The sequence below is a fragment of the Protopterus annectens genome, chromosome 16.part0 (genome assembly GCF_019279795.1).
Source record: "Protopterus annectens isolate FY-2018-M chromosome 16.part0, PAN1.0, whole genome shotgun sequence".
Lineage (NCBI taxonomy): Eukaryota > Metazoa > Chordata > Ceratodontiformes > Protopteridae > Protopterus > Protopterus annectens.
Window position 1 is genome coordinate 641,020,501 of NC_056750.1, and position 16,956 is coordinate 641,037,456.

General features: G+C 45.7%; 1 protein-coding gene across 1 annotated transcript in view; it reads left to right on the forward strand.

Moving 5' to 3' along the window:
- The window catches only part of REC8 (REC8 meiotic recombination protein), a 1,573,438-nt gene that overhangs the window by 1,442,573 nt on the left and 113,909 nt on the right, over positions 1–16,956 (forward strand). Inside the window, exon 10 of the mRNA XM_044058157.1 lies at positions 4,712–4,760. Coding sequence (XP_043914092.1) covers positions 4,712–4,760 — 49 coding nt within the window. The remainder of the gene's footprint in view (positions 1–4,711; positions 4,761–16,956) is intronic.

Here is a 16,956-nt window from a genome sequence, read left to right on the forward strand (position 1 = left end):
AGCAGGCTGTTGCTGGCATCCCTTATGAAGGGTGTCTTACTATCTGCTTTATCTTTCTGAATTTGCCTTGCAACCTGATATAGTTTCTTTGTCATACACGGAGTTGTTTTTCTGAAGTTGGTAGAGTGCCGCTGATGCCTTGTTCTTTGCTACTGCAACTCTTTCTTAGCCTCTTGGTTAATCAACCAGTATTCCTTCCTAGCCTGTTCAAGTTTTTCTTTCTCTCACTTTTTATCCTGCATTCCTTTTTTTGATGACTTTCTGGACTTCTTCGTTCCACTACCAGCTTTCCTTATGTGCCTTATTTCCATACCTGGCTCTGCAGCATATCTGTTCTGCTGTCCTCACTTACCCTGTTGTGAGGTGCTCCCATTCTTCGACTCTACCTATTTCCTCTTCTTCTTGAGGTGCTACTGCCCTGAGTAATTACTTGAGATTTTGTGCTGTCTCTCTCCAGTCAACTTCCAAGTCTTCAGCCTGGTCTCTGTTGACCTTAGAGCCTTCTGTGACCACTACATGCAGATGATTGTGGCAACCAGTTTTTTATGTTGTGGGACGACTGTTTCATTGGTGATGACTTTGCAGTTTACCCCAATGCTCTTTCCTTATTAGGAGGAAGACTACCTGAGCTACATGCTGGCCACTCTTGTATGCGATTATGTGACCGTTTCTTTTTCTGGACCATGTGCTGGCTACTATCAAGCCATTTGCCAGAAGTTTAGAATGGGCTCTCCTTTATTCCTCTTGCCCCACTCATGTGGGCTCAGGCAGTCCTCATAATCCTGTTCTGTCTGTCCCGATATATGCATTCAGGTCACCCATTATCAACACCAGTTCATGTTGTCCAGCTTTATCTAGTAGGTCCTGCAATTGCTGTATGAATGCACTGTTCTCACTCTTACAACCCTGCTGTGGGCATAGACTGATATTGACTACTGCCCTATCATTAAGGTGGAGTCTAATTGCCATGAGTCTGTCATTAATTTTAATGATATCACTCCCTGCTTTCTGAAGCCTTTTCATCACTACAATTCCCACACCATTTCTAGTCTGCCCTCCTAAGTAGCAGACTCTGGATCCTAAGCCAAGTGGCTTTGTTGCACTTCTCTCCTGGATACATAGGATGTCCAGCCTCCTCCTTACCATGATACCATCCTTCAAGCTCTGTCCCGTCACTGAACCTACACTGAGTGTAGCAATTCTTAGTTTACATTTAGCAGGTTGATTGGTTTTACATCCAGCTTTTGCTCAAGAGCTATCCCAGGTAATCCAAGCTGGGCAACTGGACATCAGCCAGCCAGTAGTTATTGACATAGGACTGCTGGGCTTTATGGTGTGCATGCACTGGCCAATAGGGATACATGCACACCTCCTACCATTAGCATAGATCCCTGGTGTAGGTCAGAGTAGGCCGGTTTCTCAATCCTCTTGATCACCGGCAAATACCCATGCTCATTTTTGTGACATTAGAAAACATGACCGAATTCCCTAGAGCCATATTTTACACTATCAAGTAGCTAGCCCTGTGCAGTCTGTGATCCATGTTCTCCTATCTTAAGGATTCTGCACATTACAGTATATGCCTAAAATGGTTGGTCTGTACTTGTCTTCCCCTTAGATGGAACCATGTAGAGTCTGTGCTGCTGCCCACAGCTCCATTCTTAGGCGAGTTTGAGATGGAAACATTCAGCATGTTTTTTGGAGGTGGGAGGAACCCCACAGGGAGAGCATACAAATTTCAAACAGGCATTGGCCAATAGTTGGGATTGAACCTTGTGCATGGGAGGCGAAGACCGTAACCATTATGCCAACTGGTCTTTGGAGTGTTTGCTGTAGAAAGTTTGATTTCTGCCACCTACTTTACTACTTACCTTTGCTGTACACTGCAGTCTGAATGCCCAGTCCAGGAGTAGAGAGCATCCTTTGGGAGGGCTATCCTTCATAGATACATAGCAGACTGTACTTCATAGATTCATAGTAGACTGTTGATCAGATAAATCATTTGTAGCCTAGCCTGAGTATTCCGTTTCTTCAGCGCCCTGTAATGAGAAGTAACTAATTTCTTCCCCTTTTTTTCAGGGAGGGTAGAGGAGCCAAACCAGGGGTGAATTTATGGATTCCTATCCATTTGTCCAGGATGTGTTTGAAAAATGTCAGGCATCTGCTTTGGGTTCCATGTAAGGAAAATGAAAATCTGTTTTATGAAACATGGATTCTTTGAGAAAAATATCATGTCTTCTCTGTGGTATGTTGGGAGGTTTTGTTCCTCCGAATTGTGTTTAAGCATGTTTTGTTTTGTGGATGTGTATGATGATGAATAAGATTTGATTATTAGAGGCTTTGTAGGTGAGGTCAGTGTACTCCCTAAAAAGTAATAAATATATGAGGGAAGGTGCTTTAAGGCAGTCTATGTGGGCACGGAGGATAAAAGTCTTTTGGCTTTTCCCGGTTAGGGGTCTCCACAGCGGAACTCCCACCCACTAATGATGGGCAGTGGGTTTTTACGGTGCCGAGTTGCCAGTCTGACGCCCAACCTTCAAAGAAGGCATGCCTATTCACGCACGCACCTACCTGCATGTCTTTAACGTCAATCTACCACAGGGAGGACATGCAGACTCCACACGGAAGGCGCTCCAGCTGAGAATCGAACAGGAGAACCTCCTGCTGTGGGATGACGACGCTAACCGCTGCACCACCTATGTGGGCATGGAGGATACGCCATTGATTTTATTTGTGATGAAATGCAGTGGTCTTTCAAGTAGATTCATATGTTTAGAGACGTACATGCAGCAAGGGATGTTAGATTCTATTATGGGTCTAAGAGAGGATCAGAGAGGGATGATAACTTCCATTGACCTAAAATATGTATCCTTCGTAATGTCTGTCTACATAAAAGGCTTTTTTTGTGATAATTGATACACTGTGGTCAAGGGATAGTTCAAGCTCAGTGAAAGTGTTCATGTCCTTAACTCTCAGTTTTCAAAGGGGTGTCATTTGTGTAGTATGAGCATGGGTGCCCATGTTTGCCAGTTAACATTAAACTACATTTCTTGGCATTTTGCTTAAAACCATGGCAGTGGCATCATTTATTCATATTTTTGCTTATTAGATCATCCTGGAGAATCTAGAAGTCATTTTGGACAGCTTATGATAGTTTAGAATTTGCAGTCATCTGCAGACTTGGTCTGCCACAGGCCCCTGATATTGGCCTTGACATCAAAGAAGTGAACACTGAAGAAAAGTGGCCCAAGGACCTATCCCTGATGGATGTTGCTAGTAATGACCTCTTTTGATGGGAACATGACCCTTACATGAATTAATTTAGTTCTGTCGGGGAGTCTGTCTGAAATTAGTCTGCCTCTAATACCAGGATGTAGGATGATATGTAACACCTTCACCAGGTTGCAGTAAGCCAGTTTGTCTGCATCCAATGCATTGCTGACATGTTCAAAGAAGTCTGTTAAATTTAAGTGGTAGGATTAACCTTTAACAAACCCAGACTGGTTTGGCTCTAGAGAATGCCTACTGATATCCTTGTTAAATTCTGTAATGATGCACCACATTGCATTAAAGACAAAGTTGGTTAGGCTCATGCATTTGTAGTTACCAGAGTGATTGATGGTTCCTTACTTATGAAGTGAGACTATTATAGAGGTTCTGTACACCTCGAGCATGAACCTGTTGGAGAGGCTGTGATTGACTAGGGTTAATAGTGATCTATAAGGCTGTGCTTGGTGCTAGCAAGAAAGCACATTGTCTGCTTCATGGAGATAATATTCTTGACCTTGGACAGTTTCCACAGGACTTGCCCCCAGATGATCAGAGGGGCATGCTGATATGTGGCGGGAGGAGTTAAGGGAGATGAAGATGTATAAGGATAGAGCTAAATCCATCAGTTAATAGCTTGGCTATATTCTCTGAGGATGAATGTGTGCATATTAGCTTAGTGCACTGCTGGGTATTGCTTCTAATGTTTGCAACAGGTTTACAAGGCCTTGTGGTTGTTCTTTACATAAGTGATAGTTTTTCATTTACATTTTTCTTTGGAGGATTGATTTTGCTTCTGATTTATTTATCTTTTTAAAACCCACATTTAGTTATGGGGTATTTAGTTTATTCAGTGTACTTTGCTCTGTTTCCCTTCAGTGGGTCTGTCCTTTCCTTGTTTATGCTTTAACATCACTGATTGGGATTTTTTTCTACAGTTAAACCACTGCATAGTGCCTATCGGGACATATCACATACATTTTATTATTTATCACATCGTTAGTTCTTGACAGCTGTGTGCTTTGGGCATATTTTTCCCCACCCTCCATCTTCTGTGGTTCTGATTATTGTGAAATCAACAGGTTCTGTATGTACGGCATATGTGTCAAGTTCATAGTTTTATATTTATGTACTTATGCTGCTTCATCAACTTTAAGAACTAGACTTTAGTGGAGGCAGCATGCCCCTCTGCCTCATTTGTAAGCAGCTGACGGGGACCAGCGAAGACAAGCTCCTACAAAGAGTGAAGCTTTGCAAGAAGGCTTGGGAAGGATATTCCAAGAGGCTACTTAGTGTAGCTGGACATCTTAATCAGCTGATAAGATGATTATCTGCAGATTTGTAATTTATAGTAGATGCCATGACTAACTTGTAGTTTGAGTCTATATATAAGATTTTACATAAAGTAACTTATACAATGGTGTTTTTGTGTTTCTTTAAACAGGTAGTTCGGGAAGGTTTAGAACCTAGCATACCTTTGATGTTGTCATCTGGTAAGATTTTAGATACCACTAAACTAAATACAGTTATGTTTGTTCAGGCACACAGTTACATTTCCGTACTGTAACTGTTGCATAAATCAGAAACAGAAACGATGTTGACAGTTGTCTTTGAGAGATGCTTTATTTGGACTGGTACTACCAAAACAAGAACCTAACATTAAATTTGTTTCTGAATGCTCACTTCATGGATTTTTGCAGTTTATCTGCAATATATGTAATGAGATAGTGCTTTTCTTGAGTCTTCATGGAGATTATTGCCAGAAGTAAGACTGGTAGAATTGAACTGTCCTGCATTGTGACTTCATATAAACAGTTTTTGACAGAATCAAGTACGCTAATACTATTTCTGAGGTATACAGAAGTTGTCCCAAGGAAACCTTTGCAACAAATTATACTTAGATATATCTCAATAATAAGCTTATCAGCAATAATGTTTGTGCATTTGTGAGAACTGCATCCCCCCAACAGGCATGCACATTTTTCACTTAATTATTTAGGCATATTCTAGATAGTGCTATTTTGGCATATTTTAAAGATGGTCTCTGTAAGCAGGTGGTCATGAAATGTATAAGCGATTAGTTCGGTAAAAGAGCAGCCCAACAAGACCCATGATGGAGAGAAGTTCGCCTTTCCTTGAAATGCTTGTAGATTGTCCTGCCTTCTGAGCTGAGGGAGGTGGTTACGGATGTGCAGTTTATAATGTTGGTGGAATTAAGAGTGTATTAGCAATTTTTTTCTGAAGAACTCAGATAAGAACTTTTTAAGCTGTTAGCTTTTCATGGCAGCCATGAAATGAGAGGAGACAGCATCTTTAAAGACAAGATCTATGTTCAAGAAGGCTGCTTTTAATAATTCATTGTTCTGTGTTATATGAACTGAACAAAATTGTTTTGAATAGTCCATAACAAGTTCTCAACTAATGCTGAAACTCAGCATAGCAATGCATCTGAAATCTGTTTTTCCTGCATATACTGTACAATATAAATATGACATTCTTAATTTTTCTCGTTTCTGCAAAGATTAAGTAGACCTACAATCCTCCCTTGTTTGGGGTATACTCTACACTCCACTACTAAAATATTTCTAACTTTGAGTTCACATAGGGTTGGAGAAAAGGTTATTTGTTTTCAGGGAAAACCATGAAAGTCCTGTGCCTCTGAAGTTGTGCAACTTCCAAGAGAGAATATAGCAGCAAATAGGAAATTTTACTGCACTCTCCTATATAATGGGTGCAGGACGTCTTGTTCTTGTTACAGAAATCATACCCTCTTTTGCTTCTTAAACCGTAATTTATATGATTACTAGTTTCCATGTTACATGAAAGGCATGATGTTAAGTTGTCTATCTCGCCTTCATTCTTGCTGGTTGGGTTCGGAGCCGATCCTCGGCTCCAACTCGGCCATCTTCAAAAGCTTGAAAGCGGTTTACTGGCTCAAGGCTACTCTATATCCCATGATGCCTGGCGCTAGTTACCCAGATCTCGTTTGCAGCTTCAGACTGCGAGGTTGTCTTACTGGCTCAGGCTCGTATAACTTTTTGTATTTTTTTCTAATTTCACTAAAATTTAACCTTATTAGCGTTCCTAATTCCTTAATTGTACTATTACCCTAGCTAGATTCTTTAAATAGTATCTATCCCTGTTTTTTTACTGAAAACTCGTTTTAATTAGAGAGTTTTCCCCACCCCTCTCCCTCCCTTCCCTTTGCGGTAGCTGTTTAAATTAGAGGCTAACCCTCTTTTTGTCTTTCTCTAGTTTTAAAAAAAAAACGTTTTTAGTAGTAGTAGACTTATTTAGTGTGTGTGTAATTAGTTATACCTGCTAACTTGTTTTTTTTTCTTGTGTTGTGTGTGTGAGTGTTTTACCTTGGGGTGTGTGTGTGTCTGAACATGTCCAAGGACTCTAAAGTGTCCGGATTCAAGAAGTGTGACTCATGCTGTCAGAAGATGTCTCTGACAGATGGTCACACTGCTTGTGTCTATTGTCTGGGTGCAGTGCACCTGCAGGACTCTTGTTCGGTTTGTCATGCTTTCAGCCCAAGAGTCCTGCAGGAGCGCAAAAATAAGTTAATACTCCGGGGTTTGCTCAAGCCCCAGGATTCACTGGCCATGGCTCAGCCGGTGAAATCCTCCAAGCCACCTAAGTTCTGAGCTGTCGCTGGGTGAAACTCCACCATCCACCTCTGCTCCGGCTGGAGCCAACGTGCCTCCCTCCCTCCCAATCGGCTCCAACAGGTACTTCGGAAATGTCTGGGAGTCGAAAGAGATCTAGGTCTCCCTCCTTGGAGTCGATACGCTCGGCTCCACGGTCTCCTCTGCTCCAGTCGGAGTGCAGTCATAGGTCCTCTCACTCCTCTCGGTCCTCTAGGCTTTCAGATCAGGACTTGGAGAGAGTGGTCAGTAGGCTGCTGAAATCACAGGCCCTAGCGAAAATGTTGTCCAGCCCCCGTCATCAGGTGTCGGCTCCGTCCACTTCTGCAGAGATTCCTCCTCCGACTCCTCTCTTGAGCTCGGAGCCGGAGTTCGTTGGGGTTTGACTCGTGGAACAGTCGGCTCCGATACCTTCTCCTTCGGTTCCGTTGTCTGCTCCGATCCCTTCCATGGCACCTTCCTTGGAGGGATCTGGGCACTGAGACTCCCTCGGCTCCGAGGGGGCGAGTGGCATCGGACCCTTGTCCGACCCCGTTCTCCCCCTCGGTGCGGAGAGGAATTCCGATTTCTTCAAAGCCAGAGTCTTCTCTGCATCCGGGCGGGGGCACCTTCGAGGTCATGAGGAGTGTACTGGCCCCCGAGTCAGTCCCATGGTCAACCCCATTGGCTTCTCCCCCTATGGTGCCTGCGTCTGCCTCTGCCCCTCCTCCAGACCCCAAGCGTGGGGAACCACCGCTCCAGAGCACCCCATTGGGTGTTTCTTCCTCTTCCGAGGCCTCCCCTGATCACTCAGAGGAGCCACCTCGTAAGAGGAAGTGCAAGAGGAAGCACAGTGACTCCCCTGAGTCTGTCACATCGGATACTGACTTAGAGGATTCGGAAGGGTCCCCGAGATCCCCCTCTGAAGATGTCTCCTTTTCAGACATTTTGGAAATGCTTAGGCAGAGGGGGAACTGGAATACCCTAGCCCCTTCCGAGGATGAGTCGGTATTCCTGGACGCGTTTAGTTCCCGACCTTCCACCTCCGGGGTGTCTCCGCCTTTCGACCCACTTATGTCCGTAGTGGCTCGGAAGGCGTGGTCAGCTCCAGACACAGTGGAACCAACCCCCAGGAGACTTGCCAAATTTATAACTGCACCTCAGGACAAACCGTTTTTGACTAAGGGCGTACCTGTTGATGCCATGGTGGTAGCAGCAGCCATAAAGAAGGAGTTGGCAGAAACTTCCTCATCTGTCCATCCCCCTAACAAGGAGTCTAGGACTATGGACAGATATGGGAAGCGAATGTTTGCTTCAGCAACCTTCTCCATGAGGTCTCTGAATTATTTGTGCCATTTCACCCGCCTTCAGAGGGATCTCCTTAAAGAGCTTGGAGATACCCTCCAAGATCCATCAGCTGAGGGGGCTCAAGCTAAGGTGGCCTCCCAGCTGGCAACTCTGAATTCAGTTGTTAACTCCTCCATGAGGCTCATTTCTTATGCAGCCGATTGTGCGAGTAGAGCCGCAGGCACAGGCGTTGCCCTTAGGAGGCACGCATGGATGCGGTTATGTAATTTTGCGGAGCCCTTCAGAGCGTCTTTCACCAATACCCCCTTTGATGGTTCCGCTCTCTTCGGATCACAGGTGAAGGACACCCTAACCAGGTGTGAACAAGAAGGCAAGACTCTCTCTGCTGCAGGAGTCCGTTTTTCCACTCCTCCTAGACCATACCCCAAGGGTCAGAAGGGCGGAAAGATGTGGTTCCGGAAATCCCAGGGAACCTTGCCTGACACACGTGGTGAGTTCCCCTCCAGGGGCAGAGGAGGGAACAATAGCAGACACTGCCCTCGGGGCAGAGAGGGTCCGCAGAACCAGGGCAGCAGAGAATCCTTCTCTGAGAAGCCCTTTCAGCATCCCTGAAGGGTTGCCCGGCTGCCCGCCTCTGGAGGCAGTCGGAAGGCTCTCACTGTATACCAAAGCCTGGCAAGACCTAACTCAAGACAAGTGGGTACAGTCAATCATATCTGGAGGTTACAGAATTCCCTTTGCTCAACACCCGTTGCCGTCAAACAAGTCCCTTCCAGATGTTCCACCCAATCTAAGGGAACAAGCAGCCATAGAGATTTCAAAGCTGCTACACAAAAGAGTCATCCAAGAAGTCCCGGCAGACCAGCTCGGATCCGGAACTTACTCGAGGTTCTTTTTGGTGCCAAAAAAGACTGGGGACTGGAGACCCATTCTGGATTTCAGCAGATTAAACAGATCTGTACAAAGAACAAAGTTTTGGATGGTCATGCTACAGTCCATTCTACCCTTCCTGGGTCAGGACAATTGGATGTGCTCTATAGATCTTCAGGATGCGTACTACCATATCAAAATGCACAGGCGCTCCAGAAGATTCCTTCGCTTCCGGCTGGGAGCCAGTCACTATTAGTTCTGAGCTCTGCCCTTTGGTCTCACCACAGCCCCCAGCGTGTTTACCAAATGCCTGGCAGTAGTTACGGCTCACCTGATACGTCAGGGATTCCAGGTGTTTCCTTATCTAGATGACTGGCTCCTCACTGCTTCCACCAGGCATCACCTCCTGCAAGCCATGGACTACACTATCAAAACTTGTTCCAGGCTAGGTATCACAATAAATTTTGAAAAATCTGCATTTTTGCCCTGTCAGCATATCACTTATATAGGTGCAAATCCAGATACCAGGAACATGTTTGCGAACCTTCCACCAGACAGGGTATCACTAATTCGCCAACAAGTACAGATGTTATTAACATGCAGAACGATTCAGGTCAGGTTCGTCCTTCGAACACTGGGTTCCATAGCATCAGCAATTCTTCTTGTTCCCCTGGCCCGCTTTCACATGAGAATCCTCCAGTGGCTTCTATTCACACAGTGGTCCTTCCAACAGCTTCCCATGTCTCACAAGATTATGATCACAGAAGCATGCAAGAAGCACCTTGCTTGGTGGATGGCCTCCCCATCAGTGTCCCAGGGCAGACCATTCGTGCTATCCCCTCTAGTCGCCACACTAACCACGGACGCCTCCCTGATAGTGTGTGTGGGGGGGCATTATCAGGGCAGGACAGTCCAAGGCACCTGGCAGCCTCACGAGTACCATTTGCATATAAATGTCTTGGAGATGAGAGCCGTGCTTTTAGTGTTGCAAGCCCTTCAGGACTCTACCACACGGGACCATTGCAATTCAAATGGACAATATGTCAGTGGTGTGGTACATCAACAAGCAGGGCGGAACCAGGTCCTATCCTCTGTGTCGAGAAGCACTCAGACTCTGGCAGTGGGCGATCTCATCCCAATGTTTTCTGATAGCAACGCACATCCCTGGGAGTTCAAACATCATCGCAGACAGGCTCAGCAGAGCAATTCTCATGCCTCATGAGTGGTCTCTGAATCAGGTAATTGCGGAACAAATCTTTCGCAAATGGGGGCAGCCTTGCTGCGACCTGTTCGCCACACCTTTCAACAGCAGGTGCAGCAATTTCTTCTCCTTTCTTCCACTTCCCGGCCACTCCCCCATAGACGCTGTAATCCATGATTGGCCTCAGGGACTTCTCTATGCTTTCCCCCCGTTTCCTCTAATACCCAAACTCATACAGAGAGCAACTGCGTTGGGTTGCAGAATGATCTTCATTGCACCTTACTGGCCTCGACAGATATGGTTCCCATTCCTGCATCATTACCTTCTCGAGCAGCCCTGGACTCTGGATCCCATTCCAGATCTACTGATTCATCAGTCGGGCAGACTGCATCGATCCCTGCAAACACTGCAGCTCACAGCTTGGTTGCTCCACTTCCAACCTTAGCCAGGCTTCCTAATATTTCCTCCTCTGTGCGGGAAATTCTTATCTCATCGCACAAATCCACAACTAGAAAAACCTATGCTAGCAAGTGGAAACGTTTTTCTTGCTGGGCAGAGGCTAGGAACATAGACCCCTTTTCAGTCCCTGTCCACGAGATTTTGGAATTTTTAGCGGAACTCTCTCATTCTGGTTCCGCTTCTGCTACAATCAGAGTTAAGTTAGCTGCCATTTTGAATGTTCATGTTGGGTTGTTTTCTAACAACATTATGTCTCATAAGCTGTGCAAAGCCTTCCTCAAAGGAACCAATCTGCTTAGACGCAATCAGGGATCCCCCACCTCTGTGGGATCTAAATTTAGTGCTAGCTTCCCTAATCTTGCCACCTTTTGAACCTGCAGCATCTTGCTCCATGAAACTTTTATCCTGGAAGACTCTTTTCCTGGTAGCCATTACTTCTGCCAGACGTGTTTCAGAGCTTCAGGCTCTATGTATTCATCCTCCATACTTAGTTTTTCATAACGATAGGGTCGCACTAAGGACTAATCCTTCCTTCCTCCCTAAGGTTTGTTCACAAGATAATTTAAATCATTCCATAGACCTTCCTGTGTTCTTTCCTAATCACACCATTATGGCAGAATATAAATTGCACCATTTAGATGTCCACAGACAACTGCGTTTTTATTTACATAGGACAAAGGACATCAGGAAGTCCGACCAACTCTTTCTTTCCTATGCTGAAGGCAGACAGGGCCTTCCGGTCTCAAAGGTAACATTATCTAGGTGGTTGTCTCACATTATTTCTTTCATTTACCAGCTGAGAAACAAAGAACTATCTTTCAAACCAAAAGCACACTGTACTAGGGCATTGGCCACCCCGGTGGCTTTTCAATCTAGGTTGCCCATGGAATCTGTCTGTGCAGCTGCCATGTGGGCTAACCCACATACCTTCATTTCTCATTATAAACTGGACATGATTTCCAGAAACAGAGCTGATTTTGGTTTCACTGTTCTGAAGAGTCTGTTCCAATGAGCCACCCGGTTTAGTAGGTGCTAGGGACGCTGTCCCAACCAACAAGAATGAAGGAGAGATAGACAACTTAACATAAAGAAGTTATGTACCTACCATAACGTTCCATGTTAGTTGTGTTCTTCTCGCCTTCTTTCTTGCGTGCCACCCTCCATCCCCCTATCCCAGTGGATCAAGAGGAGCTTCCTTTTTCAGATTTCATTGGCTGAACCTTCTCTAGTTGTCCTTTCTGCTTAGATAGCTTCACAGTTGGGCCCCAGGGGGGCTTCTAGGGCAGACTTCTTCCTTGGTTATGTCTGGAATAGCTTTTTCAAACGAGATCTGGGTAACTAGCGCCAGGCATCATGGGATATAGGGTAGTCTCGAGCCAGTAAATGGCTCTCGAGCTTTTGAAGATGGCCGAGTCGGAGCTGAGGATCGGCTCCAATCCCAACCAGCAAGAAAGAAGGTGAGAAGAAGCCAACTAACATGGAACGATGTCCTTCAAGGATGCATCTGCAGTCATAACATATGGGTTGTCCTGCCTCAGGCAGCCCTTCGGTCGGCCGGATTCCAAAGTCTGGGTCTGGCCTCGGCTGATGTCACACTTCACCCGACGTCATAGCTCCTGGGGTATAAAGGCATCAGCCGACACCATTTTCCTCAGTCTTTATTGCCGCGCGGTGCCCGAAGCAGAAGCTGTTCGCAAGTGCCAGTCTGTCAGATCCAGAGATTTCAGCTACCGAAGACTTCTAAAAAAGCTAAGTACCCCGTTGGGGACTCTTTCTTGCCTCAGCCGATGTCAGACAAAGTAAATAATTGTTTAACTTGTGGGAAACAAATACCTCATAAGGATTTCCACTCTTACTGCCTTCCTTGCTTAGGCCCAGACCACGACGTATCAGCTTGTTTAGCCTGTGCTTCCTTCAACCGACGGACACTTAGACGTTGGTCGGAGTTTGCTGAAGAGTTTTTTGGCTCTGCTTTTGCATATAAAATGCCGTCAGAGACTCCGACTACCCATTTAGCTAAAAACCGCAAGGAAAAGGACCGACACTCGCGGCCCGCAGTTTCGGCTGAAACCACGGTTAGGCCTACCGCGAGTGTCTTGGTTTCGGCTGAAACCGAGACCTCGGTTCTCCCTTCGGCCGAAAGCATGCCTCCGACAACCGAGGCCACACAGGCCCGACTGAGTCGGCTACAGAATTTCCTACTGAAGAAGCAGGCACACAAGATTTGTCCGATACCATTCCATTGGACATCTCTACTCCTGCACGTGGGGCAGCTAGACCCCCTGCTTCTATGTCTATCAAGGCCTTCTCCAGGGCTAAAGCAGCTAAACTTTCCAAGGCCTTACCTAAAAAAGCTCTCTCTCACAGACCTACCTCAAGTTCTCAGATTCTCAGCCTTGCTGAGGACCTTATTTCTCTCATCAGGGGATCCCAACCTCACCCAGACAGGGCCTCACAGCCCCCACCTGAAAAGAGGCCTTGGACTGAACCCCCTGAACCACTCTCCTCTGACTATTCCTCGGATGGTTTAGATTTATCTGACCCATCAGGAAGGACCATACTCACCTTATGAGGATTCTGATGCAGAAGACTCCATTCCTTCTGCCTCCCTTCCAGAAGAATTTTCATTTGGGGAAACTCTACACTCAATGAGGGAACACTTCCAATGACAGGGTCAGGATTTTTCTGATTCTAGGAAAAGGCTAAGGACTTTTTTACACTTACCACAGCATAGGCCTTTAGCCATACCACCTGTACTATCAGTTGTTGATGATGCATACAATGATGCCAGTACTGCCCCTGATTCTCTTCCCCCGGCCCCTGCCAAACCTGACAGATATTACAGGGTCCCGGATTCTCACTTCCACTTGTATAAGGCCCATGCTGCAGACCCAGAAACCATTTCTCAGGGCTCTAAAGGTGTTGCAGCTGCCTCTGCCAAAAACCCTCCACCCTCTGAAAGAGAATCAAGAGCATTAGAGAGATGGGGTAAAAAGGTTTATACATCTGCTACTCTTTCTGCCAGGGCTTTAAACTGTCAATTTCACATGATACAGTACCAGGAATTTTTGTTAGATCAGCTGAATAAAAAGCTGTCCTCTCCTGAACCTTTAGACCGTAAGTCACTTCAGGATTTGGTACACAACTCTCAGCAGGTCAGTAATCATTTCTTAAAATGTGGCTATGATGCACTGGAGGCTTCATTTAGATCAGCTATGACTGGAGCAGTGATTCGAAGGCATGCCTGGCTAAAAGAACAATCCTTGCCAGACCATGTTAAGTTTAAACTCCTAGATGCCCCTATGGAGAAACAAAGTTTATTTGGCTCCCCTGCACAGGAGGTTCTAAAGAAAGTGGAAGAAGAAGCAAAATCTGTCCAAACAGTCAAGGATTTCCTGCAGGTCCAACCTCCGAGGTTCAGCAGAAATTGGCCTTCAAAGAATTGGTCCTTTCCAGACACCTCCAGAGCACAGAGAGGCAGAAATAGACGCCCAAGAGGCAGAGGTCAACCAAGGGGTGCCTACAGGGGTCGTCAGTGGCAACCTGCCAACCAGAGAAGTGCCGCCACAGCTGCGACTGCAACCACTTCCACAGGACAGACACAATGACTTGGCTCTGATTCCGCCTACCAGGGAACAACTGGAAGCACCCTTGGGTGGAAAGCTAGCTTTATTTTCAAAAAACTGGCATTGCATTACAGGAGACAAATGGACTTTGCAAACAATAGACAAAGGCTACAGGTTTCACTTCCACACACTACCAAAAAAGAGAGGAATGCCAAACCTTCCACCAAGCCAGAAATCAGAGGCTCTAAAACAAATCATCAGCTTACTAAGGATGAGAGCAATAGAAAAGGTACCATCTATGGAACAAGGCCAAGGATTTTACTCAAGACTATTCCTTGTACCAAGAAAAGAAAATCAATGGAGGCCTATTCTCGACTTGTCCGCACTGAACACATATCTCATTGTTCCAAAATTCAAGATGCTGACCCTACAGCAACTTCTTCCCATGTTGGGCAAGAAGTCTTGGCTGGTGACTGTAGATTTCAAGGAGGCATACCTGCACGTCCCTATACGACCAGATTGCAGAAGACACCTCAGATTTCTTGCAGGATCAGAGCATTATCAATTCTCAGCATTGCCCTTTGGCTTATCTACTGCGCCCAGAGTATTCACGAAATGCCTGGCATCAGTAATTGCAAATTGCAGGCTTCAGGGAATTCAAATCTACCCATACCTGGACGACTGCCTAATACAAGCGGACAACAAGACAAAAATAATAAAGGATTTGGCCTATGTCATACAGCTGCTGCAAGCCTTGGGATACACAGTCAACATACAAAAGTCAAGACTAGTGCCATCCCAAAGGATAACATTTTTGGGTGCAGAACTGGACACAATAACTCAGATGGCTTTTCTCACAGAAGAAAAACAAAAACAACTACCAGTCTACTTCATGGCATTAACAAGACAAACTCAGCTTACTGCAAGGAAAGTCCTGCAGGCCCTGGGTTACATGGCATCCTGCATAATCTTGATCCCACATGCCAGGCTGCATATGAGAAAATTACAATGGTACCTAAGGAATGTATGGTCTCAACACAGACACAGTCTAGAAGCCCTGATACCAATCATTCCATGCCTGAAAAAAGAATTCCTGTGGTGGGCTCAGGCATGCCAGATCAACAGAGGATTGCCTTTCCACAAACCACATCCAAGGCAGACCATCACCACGGATGCCTCAGACCTAGGCTGGGGGGCACACATGGAAGACAAGTGTATCCAAGGCCTATGGTCCCAAGACCAGCTGAATTTACACATAAATCTAAAGGAGATGCTGGCAGTGAAGCATGCAGTCGAGGCATTCAAATCATTCCTCCAGCAAGGACACCTGCTGATAAGGACGGACAATACCACAGTCATGTGGTACATCAACAAACAGGGAGGCACACATTCATACCCTCTATGCCGGATGGCAATGGACCTGTGGAACTTAGGCCTGAATCTCAACATCCAACTGCAGGCCAGATTCGTACCAGGAAAAGAGAATTCACTAGCAGACAGCTTAAGCAGAACTACCACGGATGCTCACAAATGGATGCTGCATCCAGACATCTTCAAAACCATAACAAAGAAATGGGGAATGCCAGAGATAGACCTGTTCGCCTCCCCACTCAACCATCAACTGAAGAAATTCTGCTCAAGAGTATACCACCCACAAGCCTGGAGGGTGGACTCCCTTTCTTTCAGCTGGAAGGCCCGGACAGTATATGCCTTTCCACCCCTCCCATTGATGTACAAAGTTCTACTGAAGATCAGAGAGGAACAGCCAAAGGTAATTCTGATAGCTCCAGACTGGCCAAGGCAGCATTGGTACCCGCTACTGAGAAGCATGTCTCGGACGAACTCATGGCCTCTACCTCTATGTCCTTTACTTCTAACGCAGAACAACTACAAGACCCTGCATCCAAACTTAAAAACACTGCAGCTAACTGCTTGGAGAATTGCATAAAACAAAACCAACCTGTTTTATCTCAGAGAGTTAAGGACATTATCCTGGAGGCTCGCAGACCCTCCACAAGGAAAACATATTCAGCCAAATGGAAGAGATTCCTCATTTGGAGTGCAGCAAAGGGAACAAATGTCACACTGGCACACATCCTAGAATACTTAGCAGAACTGTTCCACAATGGCCTGTCCTATTCTTCCATTAAGATTCATGCATCAGCAATTTCAGCAGAGTGCAACATGGATCCTCCTGTCTTCTTTCATCCTGTCCTCAGACAATTTTTGAGAGGGATCAAAAATGTTAAACCTCTAAGGAAACCACCTCTGCCTGCATGGGATCTCAACTTTGTGCTAGAAAAATTAACACTACCCCCTTTTGAACCAGCAGCAACAGCAGACTTACAGTTCTTATCTTGGAAAACTGCCTTCCTACTAGCAATCACTTCAGCAAGAAGGGTATCCGAGTTGCAGGCATTAATGGCAGTGCAGCCTTTCCTTATCTTTCACCAGGATAGAGTGTCTCTGAGAACCAATCCTACTTTTATGCCAAAGGTGGTATCCAGGGTATCCTTGAACCAAGCTATTCATTTACCTACATTCTTCCCTAACCCACAGAACAGGGGGGAAAAACTACTACACACCTTGGATGTACACAGACAACTGCGCTACTATCTGGACAGAACTAAGGCCAGCAGAAAAACTGACCAGCTTC